The 12,567-nt window shown below is 42.2% G+C and overlaps 1 protein-coding gene across 1 annotated transcript in view; it reads left to right on the plus strand.

The window, feature by feature from the left end:
• Window positions 1-4,636, plus strand: part of LOC139469438 (tectonin beta-propeller repeat-containing protein 1-like) — a 39,875-nt gene extending 35,239 nt beyond the window's left edge. The window contains exons 21-24 of the mRNA XM_071251606.1: window positions 154-252; window positions 1,164-1,270; window positions 3,178-3,297; window positions 4,136-4,636. Of these exons, the coding sequence (XP_071107707.1) occupies window positions 154-252; window positions 1,164-1,270; window positions 3,178-3,297; window positions 4,136-4,219 (410 nt within the window). The 3' untranslated portion in view covers window positions 4,220-4,636. The remainder of the gene's footprint in view (window positions 1-153; window positions 253-1,163; window positions 1,271-3,177; window positions 3,298-4,135) is intronic.
• Window positions 4,637-12,567: the final 7,931 nt, after the last annotated feature.

Raw genomic sequence — 12,567 nt, forward strand, 5'->3', positions numbered from 1 at the left:
TGTAGAGAGTTCGTCATATACGTAAATTTTATATATCATGTAGGAGATAAATCGGGGATTTTTTAACAGTTCGTTGTATCCGTTTGTTCTCTATATCCGTGTTCGTTATATCCGTGATCTACTGTATGTTACATAAGACTTCCCTTGCTTCAGGCACCTGCTGGCTGCAAGTGGTGCCCCCTCCCCCTCCTGGCTGTCTGCTGAAACACATCTCGGTGGGGACAACAGCAGTCTGGGCCGTCGACACGCGAGGTATGAGGAGGAGAGTATGAAACTTAGGGAATGGTTTAAAGGATGTCAAGTCTTGTTTAGAGGATGTCAAGTCTTGTTTAGAGGGTGTCAAGTCTTGTTTAGAGGATGTCAAGTCTTGTTTAGAGGGTGTCAAGTCTTGTTTTCCCCAAATGTGGTCCAGTGTTACACATCAGTATGGCTCTAGCTTGTACTGAAGGATACAACTCCCTCCCTCCGGGTCGTGGTATAAAACCTAACATGGGACTCATGGAACCCCAGGAACCCCGAGTGATACTGCTACAACGAAATTATCTTACCAACATGTTTTAATATGACATTGTAAAAGAATGAAAACAAATTGAAAATTGATAGAAAACAGCTTTTCGATTGAGCTGAGGTTACTGGTAACTTATGCTGTGTCACGTGACTTTCTTTGATTTTGAAAAAACATTCACCCTCTAAGAAATTTATTTCCCTATAAAGAGGGTACAGCATTTTATAAAGATCATGTGGACCAATTAGATCTCATCATTCTTGACATGGAGGAAAATAATGACAGTTGTAAAGCATGGATAGAATTGTCTATTTTATATGAAGCTGGAAATTTGAAAAAATATTTGTTTTATTGGCAATAAAAAGACAGATGTGCAAGATTTAAAGTGACATTTGATGCACGAGAATATGGGTACTGTCCTTATATTTAAGCCTTACATTAATGTATTATCTACAGTAGCAAGACTTTCTCCTTAAGGATACTGAGACATAACAATGCACTGAAGTGACATTTGATGCACAAGAATATTGTCCGTATTTTTTAGCCTTACATTAATGTATTATCTACAAAAGCATGACTTTCTCCTAAAGGATACTGAGACAACAATGCACTGATGTAAGAATATAGGTAACAGATCTGACTTGGCATGTGTTTTCAGGTAACCTGTGGTACCGGCAGGAGATTACAGAAACATTCCCCGAGGGAACTCGATGGGGGTATGTGTCCAACAGCGTCAAGTCTGTGTCAGTGGGACCCCAAGACCAGGTACAGGCTTCTCACCAGCCTCCCCATCTTGTTGTATAGATCCAACAGACAAACAGCATCAGTTTCATGGGTTGATGTCTTCAGCCTCAACTGTGTTTAATTTAGTTTTGTTCAGCCTTAAATATTATGATAATCTGCATGTTTCAGGACATGATGTGGATACCATCTGTTCCTGCACATGTTCCTGTGTTCAATGCCTCAGTGAGTGAGTGAGTGAGTTCGGTTAAACGCCGTTATTAACAGTATTACAGTTATATCGCAGCGTGTCAGCTTAATGTGGGAGGAAAGCCTGAAGTGACGTTTACCGCTTCGGTGAAACCCACGAGCACAGGTATGGTGCTGACAAACCTAGAAACACAATCAGGGCGAACCAGGATTTGAACCCACAATCATAGGTTTCTGGCGTGTCCAAGGGATGCAACTTTGCACAGCGAATCATGGCACCTTAGATGACTGGGCCACCCATGCCCCCCAATGACTCAGTAAAGCTTAAAAAAAGATGTATGGTAAACATGTTCTGATGCAATTCTCTATATGTTCCTGTGTTTTTTTCAGGAAACAATTGACTTGCCTTTGTATGTGTTTGTGATGACTGCCACTGATGGGGCAGGGTATGATCACATTTTTACAAACACCTGGTATCATCACAACTTGAAAGTGATTCATAAACACATGCTCACGTCGTCGGTACAATGGACTCTGTGTTTGGCAGAGGTTTCATATAAATATGGAAAGAGTTTTGTCCATCTGTAATATAGTATTAGTTTTAGCAGTATCACAAGGGGGGCAGTCGGGTAGCCTATTGGTTAAAGCGTTCGCTCGTCACACCAAAAGACCCGGGTTCGATTCCCGACATGGGTACAATGTGTGAAGCCCATTTCTGGTGTCCCCCGCCGTGATATTGCTGGAATATTGCTAAAAGCGGCGTATAACCATATTCACTCACTCAGTATCACAAGGGGTACGTGGGGTTTTATGCGTCTCGCGTTAGGTTTTATACCATCTAACGAGGGACACATAAAACCACATGTACCCCTCGTAATACTGCTACAACAAATTAATCTTACCAACATGTTTTTAATGACATTGTAAACAAATTAAAACAAATTCAAAATTGATAGAAAACAGCTGTTCAATTGAGCTAAAGTTAACTTTGTGCTATGTCACATGACTTATTGGCTCGAAGAAAGCATGTGTTTTTTTGCTTTGAAACGGGGTATAGGGATTTATTCTTCCTCTGAGAAATTTATTTCCCTCCAAGGCGGGATACATTGTATTTTATCAAGATCATCTTCCTGAGGCAAGGGAGTTAACAGACTATAAAAGTCCAGTCTCCAGCCTTGCCGAACATGGCTGGATTTTCTGGGCTTGATCGTAGTGCAACCAGTGGCTATTATGAGTTATGTCCTTTATATGTCCCTCCTATTGACCAATGAGATTCCTCCCTCACATCACTCAAACAAAGTGGTGGCACCCAGTCAAGAAGATCTGATCGATAATCAAAATCTATATCGAAAAGTGCATCAAATCACGTGAGCATCTTGATTAAAAACATGAAAATATTTGGAAAATATCTACTGACGCCGAGTTGACAGAACACATGTTCTGCAAATCCTGCAGTCAGCCATTATCTACACGACAGTTTACTACCAGACGATGATTTCGTTATGTCGTTCATACACTTATGAATGACAATTTCGCGGTCATTTGACCGACCTCTCGTCCATTGCAATAGCTGTATATCGTGTAAACTTCAAATTAAAAAATTATATAGTGATGATACCAGGTGTGTGGTGCAAAGGTGAGTGTATCCTGCTCTATTGGTAAACCATGTTCATGTTTCAGTGATCTGTGATTTTCTAGGATTATATGTCAGTTTATAACATAATGTTCGTCTCTGCTGCTAGGTGTGGATCGTAACTGACAGTAACTTCATGAAGAACAAGAGAGGCCCCGGTGTTATCTATCGACGTGTGGGTATCAGCGATGTCTGTCCCATGGGGACCAGCTGGGAGATAGTGATTGGGGTGCGTTTCATATTGTGTGTTGTGACCATGTTGGACTTGTGTCTTCTGCATACTGAGTGAGTGAGTGTGTGTTTTACGCAGATTTTAGCAATATTCCAGCAATATCAACCCGTGAAGATTCCGGGGTAGAATAGGTCTTCAGCAACCCATGCTTGCCGTTAAAGGTGACTATGCTTGTCGTAAAAGGCGACTAACGGGATCGGGTGGTCAGGCTCGCTGACTTGGTTGATGCATGTCATCGATCCCAATTGCGTGGGTCGATGCTCATGATATAATCACTGGATTGTCTGGTCCAGACTCGATTATTTACGAACCGCCGTCATATAGCTGGAATATTGCTGAGTGTGGCGTTAAACAACAAACCAAAACCAAATCCAGCAATATCAAGGCCTGGGGCACTAGAAATGGGCTTCACACATTGTACCCATCTAGGGAATCGAACCCAGTCTTCAGCGTGATGAGCAAACACTTTAACCACTAGGCTACCCCACTGCCCCGCATACAGAATGAATGTAAACCTCATTGCTTGGATGCCCTTCCCGTGAAGATTCCGAGTTAGAATCGGTCTTCAGCAATCCATACTAGTCATACGAGGCGACTAATGGGATCGGGTTGTAGTCCGGCTTACTGACTTTTTTGATTCACGTCTTTCTATCCCAGTTTGTGTAGATCATTGCTCATGATGTCAGGTACTGGATCGTCTAGCCTGGATTTGATTATTTACAGACTGCTGTCATATTGCTGGGATATTGCTGAGTTCAGCATTTAACAACAAACAGACTACATACTGATGTGAAGACTTCCAGGAACCACAATAATTGTATTTCTTTCATTTCAGAGTGGCTGGGAATATGTATCTATACGAGGGCAGTACATGCCTGAGGAGGAACCAGAAGACCTTCCCATTAAGGAGCCCTTGTGAAACCGGACTACAGTGGCTGCAAACTGTGCAATATCAAGGAACTGACGTGTCTTAGTGTCATCTTACACATATACTCATGGAAATAAATTAGGAGACCAATACCATTAATGCAGCATATTGCTTCCTTTTCAATCAATCTGCTTCGTATGTCAACAGTCTGTGCTGAAAAGTAGACAGTGTCATCATGTGAAATATCTGCACTTGGCGTGTTGACATGGGTAAAGTATCTGTGTTGATCTTAATGTGGGTACATCACACACATGCTCTCTCCCATGTCCCTTTATTTCTTACCTTCAGTATATATGGACCATAATAGATAACTATTGAAACTGTTGATCCAGTGTATCGTTACATAGATCCATTCCAAATACCCTGGACTGCATCTTCTGAATGAAAGTATAGCATAGATCTATATTCAAAATGGCTGCTTTGTACACGCAAGTAATTAATTGAATGAGAGTTATGAATGAATTTTGGTTTGAAAGATTTTTCCGTGAGAAGTAATAAAGATTGGGAGGGTCTTCATGCTACCAGATGTTTTCAATTGTATCTGAGACATACGTAACAAGACCAGTTAAGTATTGGTAAAAATGAATGCATATTTCAATTATGTAATTTCAGCATGTATTATCAGTTTACATTCAAACCAAAGTTAAGGAGGTGAAGGGTACTTCTGTTGTCATGGAGACAGTCTACAGTGGATTATGAAGGATGCATGTTTGTGTACATGAGAGGATATGATGGTATGATGAGATTTGACATTCCATGTCCACTTAATAGGGCTGGGATGAGTCCAGATTTACTACCCGTGTACCCATCCCCCTATTACCTACCCGCTGTAGGTCTTAACGTTTGACCATACTCCTGTCAAAATGTATTAAGATACACATATAAACCAATCTGGTCATGCATACACTGAAGTTGATTTAAGTTTTATCTTTATTCAAACATATGCAAGTCAGAAGGATTGGGTGCATAGTCAGAAAGAAATGTGAACATTAGTGACTTGTAGTGTAAGCATGGAGTTCTAGATCATTTTAGTCTTTAAACAGTATATCATGTTACTCACCACTGGTCTGGGTAGTCCTGTGGGTACCCGGGTCCTTCTCACTACCCATCTGCCCATGAGTCCCCGGGTTACCCATCCAAGCCCTATCGCTTAGTGTAGTGGTTGTGTCACTAGTCGATATTCTGCTACATCTTGCTTGCATTACACTGTCCACATCTTCCCGAGGCAAGAGAGTTAACTGACTATAAAAGACCAGTTTCGTCCCTTGCCGAACTAGGCTGGTATTATGGAGTTACATTTTGGTTGGACTAACGAGTCCAATCAAAATCGCGCACCGAAATAGAAATCCGGTTCGTAAACTGACATGAAGATTTCGGTCGATTGCAGGATTTACTAAGCATGTGCATCGCCAACTCGTTGTCAGCAGATATTTTCCAAATCTTTTCATGTTTTTAATCAAGGTGCTCATTTGATTTGATGCATTTCGCGATGTAAGACCACTTTTATCACAGTATAGATCTTGATCACTGATCAGATCATCCTGACTGGGCGCCTCCATTTTGTGTGAAGCAAACGCAAGTGATACGAGAGGTGGAATCTGATTTGTCCATAGGAGAGGCTTAGAAGGAACAAAACTGGTAATAGCCACTGGTGGTGCTATGATCGAGCCCAGTAATTCCTGCCTAGTTTGGCAAGGGTGGAAACTGGACTTTTAATGTCAGTTAACTCTCTTGTCTGGGGAAGATGCACTGTCCACTGTCAACCTCTGAATATTTGTGATGACCTTATTGTAACAACAATCAAGATGTAAATGTGTTGTCACAGGACATCTGTTGGTATTTCCTTGTAATTGAAACAATGGCATTTCCAATCCATCTTGGTGGAACTGTGTTTTTTGCTCATTGTATATCCCAAGTTAAACTCGTGTTATTTAATATTGTTAAGAGCTGTGTCATGGCGCCACAGTACCGAATCTTAAAGACTCCTCGGACCCACAAACACTGTATGTAGCTCACCTAATCCAGAAGGGTCTCAATGATTTTTTGTTTGCCATTTTAATATCTTCATCAATGTCATGGCTCCCGTGCAGCACTTTTCACCAAATGATTTGTGGTTTATTATTAAACCTTATGGGCAATTATCTAATAAGTAATGTGTAGAACCATTCCTTCAACTGAACCGCGTTAATTTCCTGTTTGCCCAAATTTCATAGTCTGCATTCTCAGTTTGTTTGATGTTTAAGGCCGCACTCAACAATATTTCAGCTATATGACGGCGCTCTGTAAATATTTGAGTCTGGACCAGACAATCCAGTGATTGACATCATGAGCATTGATCCAAGCAGTCAGGATACGATGACATGCATCAACCAAGTCAGCGAGCCTGACAACCAGATCCGGTTTGTCGCCTCTTACGACAAGCATGGTCGCCTTTTTCGCCAGTCATGTGTTGCTGAAGACCTATTCTAACCCGGATCTTCACTGATGGCATTCTCAGTGATGAAGCCACTTTTAATACCACCCACTGGTGTAGAGAAACTGTATGGTTCAATGCCATTACATTCCATTTTCACAAGCTATGGGCCACTACAACTGTTAACCGATGCATAGAAAAATTGTATTTAAGATATGGTGACCAAGGTATTAGATGTGGTCCTGTCACAACCATGTACAGTGTCTGTCTTTGTGTCAATGTTTAATTTTGGTGGAATTTTTCTCAGCAGTTATTGCAGTATCTCCCTGTGATTTGCTGAAAGATTGCAGATTCAATCAGTGATGCAGTGTTCCCTCGTTATTGGGCCCTTCATTATAGCGCTAACTCGGATATAGCGTGCGGTAAAGCATGGCTCCCCAAATTTACCAACATTTTCAATAAACTCAAGTTTTCCAATGACACAATGTTTTCTCAAAAAACAAGCGATCACGTAACACTGGAAATACCAGCCAACAAATCCGAACTGAAGTACACAATTTAATCCTATTATTATAATATCTGGTAATGTTCCTTGTTTATCTGGACTAATGTTTGCAATATATTTTTTTAATCATGTTCAAAATTTCATTTGATAATTATAATAATGTTTACAATAATATCGGCGAAATCGTATGCGAAGTGATCGGTAGATCGCACAACTCACCGTTATTAACAGCAACCACAGTCAGATTACCGCTATTGACGCCTTGAAACGAACTTTAGTTGCCAGAGAACGGATACACATGTCATAAATGCATGTATGTAGATGTAGAACTTGCACATTCCAGACTTAATGTATTCCTAAGCAAACATCAGAGATAAAATATTTTCAATTTGGCAGCCATGGAAACCATATTGTTTTCATGAAAAAAGGTTCAGTAATCTAAGAGCATGTCAACGAGCCGATATCAAAGCCTAGTTTCTGCCCTTGCCACATCAAGTCCACTTTTCTTGACTCTACCTTGGCGCCATCTCCCGTAGGTCACGAGTTGTGCCCCTTGCAATGAAAATGCAATGTCCAATCAGATCGCTGTTCTTATCACATATAGCTTCACAAAGATGGCGACTACCATAGGCCGCCATTTTGTAGTCATGGATACAGGGGAGATAACAATGTGAGAGAGAAATCACTTTTGTTTCTGCTGTCATCATTTTAAAAAGGAAACATGATTTGTGAAATGAATTTCTGTGTAGATTTCTGGTTTAACCATACAAATAATAATGAACTTGTTACATGTTTTTTACACAATATACTGGACGGTGGGCGGTCGGGTTGCGTAGTGGTTAAAGCGTTTGCTAGTCACACCGAAGACTCGGGTTTGATTCCCGACCTGGGTACAATGTGTGAAGCCCATTTCTGGTGTCCCCCGCCATGATATTGCTGGAATATTGCTAAAAGCGATGTAAAACCTCACTCACTCACTCAAGTTCCAGCGGTGGTCTGTATGATGCCTTCAGTGTAACAAAGCACATTTAAGCACATGCTATTTTTTATATGATGTTTTGGATTATGTTTTAAACAATGTTTTGTATGGTTTCTTACATATCAGTTTATGAATGTGTTGAATATTAGACAATAACAATTTTCCTTTTCAGTAATAAATTCGTTTTCATTGAAATACGTTTGCCGGCAATATTAAAACAATTTTGTATTGGTATGGAAATTCTTTCTTGTCCTTTACTCATCATCCAATGTACTTATTTATATTTATATTGTTGACTTTTAATCTGCATGTTTATACTGTTTATTTTTTCAGTATGTTTTCATTGTCCATTTAATATATCAAAGTGCAAGATTTCTCAAATTTTATCAGACTATAATGCCAAATGCCATAATACCAGTATATTATAGTTGATTTTTTTTCAATTAGTACTTTCATACATTCTGTTACAAAGAAATATTGCCACTGCAGAAAAATAAAATGGTTTTTGACATGTCTTTCTCCTTGTAAATAAATCTGGTGTCATCAATTCTGGATCAGGCAAGCGACATCTGAACTAGAGAACTTATATTATTTGTGGTACAGTGCTTGTAGAGGACCAGAGCTGGGATTAGTCTTGGCTTTGTAGTACAGAAGCAGTGGATCATGATGAACACCCCACAGCCATTGGGGCACCCTATACAACTGGGCCACCTTGCCCACCTGACCACCGTATTGAAAACAAGGTATATGCAATAATGCTGAAAGACTGGATTATTGTGGGGACAAATCTGGGATTCGGACCACTAAACAGATTCTTGCACCTAAAGAACGTAGAACCATCCCCAGAGTTTGAGTTTGTGCATATCAAACACCTACAGGGACAACAGGTTAGTCCTGGCCCAGTGACTTTTCAGGTAGAGGTTACTTAACAGCCTTGGAAGAATAGAAATGAGAGTCAATATACATAATCATTAGGGCTGGGACGAATTTACTACCCGGGTATCCACCCCCCTATTACCGGACCCTACCCGGGTACCCACTGTAGGTCTCAGGAGATGTCTCAAAATGTCCGAATGGGAACATTTTTAGCATAGCCCTGGCAAAACGTATTAAGATACATGTATTAAACAATCTTGTCATTCATACACTGAAGTTGAATTAAGTTCTATCTTCATTCAACCATATGAAAACTCAGAAGGAATGGGTGCATAGAAAGAAATGCGAACAGTGATTTGTAGTGTAGCCATAGAGTTCTAGATAAATTTTGTCATTAAACAATATATCACGTGACTAACCACAGGTCCAGGTATTCCTGTGGGTACCTGGGTCGGGTGGGTACTGAGTAGGACCCGGTGACCCACAGGAATACCCGGACCCAGGTACCTTAGTTACCCGTCCCAGCCCTAATAATCATGTCATATTTGTGCTTGTGACAATGTACACTTTTACCTCTTATTTAACCTGGTACCCAAAGCTTGTCTCCCCTTGGGGATTCAAGGGCAGAGCAGGTGCCCAGTATCCAGTGATCGTCTTCCCACAGAGATTCTAGGGCAGAGGAGGTGCCCAGTATCCAGTGATCGTCAACCCATAGAGATTCTAGGGCAGAGCAGGTGCCCAGTATCCAGTGATCGTCAACCCACGGAGATTCTAGGGCAGTGTAGGCTCTGGGTACCTAATGCTTGTCTCCCCACAGAGATTCTAGGGCAGTGTAGGCTCTGGGTACCAAATGCTTGTCTTCCCACAGATTCTAGGGCAGTGTAGGTTCTGGGTACCCAATGCTTGTCTTCCAACGGAGACTCTAGGGCAGTGTAGGCTCTGGGTACCCAATGCTTGTCTTCCCACAGAGATTCTAGGGCAGAGTAGGCTCTGGGTACCTAATGCTTGTCTTCCCACAGAGATTCTAGGGCAGAGTAGGCTCTGGGTACCCAATGCTTGTCTTCCCACAGAGATTCTAGGGCAGTGTAGGCTCTGGGTACCCAATGATCGTTTCCCCACAGAGATTCTAGGGCAGTGTAGGCTCTGGGTACCCAATGATTGTCTTCGCCCATGGAGATTCTAGGTCAGAGTAGGCTCTGGGTACCCAATGCTTGTCTTCCCACAGATTCTAGGGCAGTGTAGGCTCTGGGTACCCAATGCTTGTCTTCCCAAAGAGATTCTAGGGCGGAGTGGGTTCTGGGTATCCAATGCTTGTCTTCCCACAGAGATTCTAGGGCAGTGTAGGCTCTGGGTACCTAATGCTTGTCTTCCCAAAGAGATTCTAGGGCAGTGTAGGTTCTGGGTACCCAATGCTTGTCTTCCCACTGAGATTCTAGGGCAGTGTAGGCTCTGGGTACCCAATGATTGTCTTCCCACGGAGATTATAGGGCAGTGTAGGTTCTGGGTACCCAATGATTGTCTTCCCACGGAGATTCTAGGGCAGTGTAGATTCTGGGTACCCAATGCTTGTCTTCCCACGGAGATTCTAGGGCAGTGTAGATTCTGGGTACCCAATGATTGTCTTCCCACGGAGATTATAGGGCAGTGTAGGTTCTGGGTACCCAATAATTGTCTTTCCACTGAGATTCTAGGGCGGAGTAGGTTCTGGGTACCCAATGATTGTCTTCCCACGGAGATTCTAGGGCAGTGTAGGTTCTGGGTACCTAATGATTGTCCTCCCACAGAGATTCTAGGGCGGAGTAGGTTCTAGGTACCCAATGATTGTCTTCCCAAATAGATTCTAGGGTGGAGTAGGTTCTGGGTACCCAATGCTTGTCTCCTCACAGAGATTCTAAGGCGGAGTAGGTTCTGGGTACCCAATAATTGTCTTTCCACGATGATTCTAGGGCGGAGTAGGTTCTGGGTACCCAATGCTTGTCTCCTCACAGAGATTCTAAGGCGGAGTAGGCTCTGGGTACCCAATAATTGTCTTCCCACGGAGATTCTAGGGCGGAGTAGGTTCTGGGTACCTAATGATTGTCTTCCCAAATAGATTCTAGGGCGGAGTAGGTTCTGGGTACCTAATGATTGTCTTCCCAAATAGATTCTAGGGCGGAGTAGGTTCTGGGTACCTAATGATTGTCTTCCCACAGAGATTCTAGGGCGGAGTAGGTTCTGGGTACCTAATGATTGTCTTCCCAAATAGATTCTAGGGCAGTGTAGGTTCTGGGTACCCAATGATTGTCTTTCAGCGGGGTGAGGCGGACAATGGGGATGCGGTGGTAAGACTGTGACCTGTTGATTGTGAGTCATGGATCGTGCACAGATGACCGAGGATCGTTGCTCAGGCTGTTAACCCAGACTCGACCATGCCGACGTTTTTAGGCTGGAGACAACTGCATAAAACCGCAACCAATCACTGAAGCCAAGACTGATTGGAATGTATGCTGGTGTTCAGATTGATGAAAACGTAATTCAATAATAAACCATCTAAGTACTCATTAGGTGGAGATTCCTTCATTGCGTTGCACATGTATTATACCTTTGCTTGCAGGTTATGGTAAAAAAAGTAAGGCATGAGTTAAAACACTCATGATGTCCATTAGTTTTAACGAAATGACGGTTGTCAATTATTCATGTCCACAGTTCAATTAGCATATACTTGAACTTGGCGGAACTATTTAAGTCTCAACACTCGTGTGCCAAGTGGTTAAAGCGTTCGCTCGTCACGCCGAAGACCCGGGTTCGATTCCCCACATGGGTACAATGTGTGAAGCCCATTTCTGGTGTCCCCCGCCGTGATATTGCTGGAATATTGCTAAATGCGGCGTAAAACCATACTCACTCACTCACTCTCACTCAACACTGGTGTGAATAATTTCATATTGTGTCGGAAAACATGTGTATGATTTGAGTAATAGTCCACCTCGACAGACACTTGTCAGAATCGCTTGAAATTAAAAAAACATGTATTTTCAAACATTTTGTAATCCTTTAAAGTTTCAGAAGCATAATGTGTAATGGTATGTTATCTGTAACAATGATCGCGTGAAGATTATTTTTTAATAGATAACCTTAGATGAGAAAACCTAAAATACAGGAGAAACCTAGTTCAGGACTCGCTATTTCCTACAATCCCTATCAACAGTCATGTTCTCGAAACGTGCAAGTGGCTGATAAAGGTGAGGTGAGGTGAAATGGGGTTTAACGTCGCGTCCAAGATTATTGCACTTATATAGCGACGTGCATGCACGTGTGTTTGGCTGCTTGCACTAGTCCGGACTGATGACGATATTTTTAGCACACCATGCCGCAGTTTAACATGAATACCCTACTCAGACACAGCATACTGACTCCGAGCCGACCAGTCCTTGTTTTAGCCCCTAATGATGAGCGCCAGACAGGGTAACAACAAGTACCATCTTGTTACGTCTTTTGGTATGACGCGGCTGGGGATCGAACGCCGGAGCTTCCTCTCTACGGGCTGACGCTCTACCACTAGACCAAGGAAGCGGTCGGCTGGTAAA

Source organism: Haliotis cracherodii, unplaced genomic scaffold (assembly GCF_022045235.1).
Source record: "Haliotis cracherodii isolate W230 unplaced genomic scaffold, xgHalCrac1.p SCAF_2, whole genome shotgun sequence".
In the NCBI taxonomy this organism is placed as follows: Eukaryota; Metazoa; Mollusca; class Gastropoda; order Lepetellida; family Haliotidae; genus Haliotis; species Haliotis cracherodii.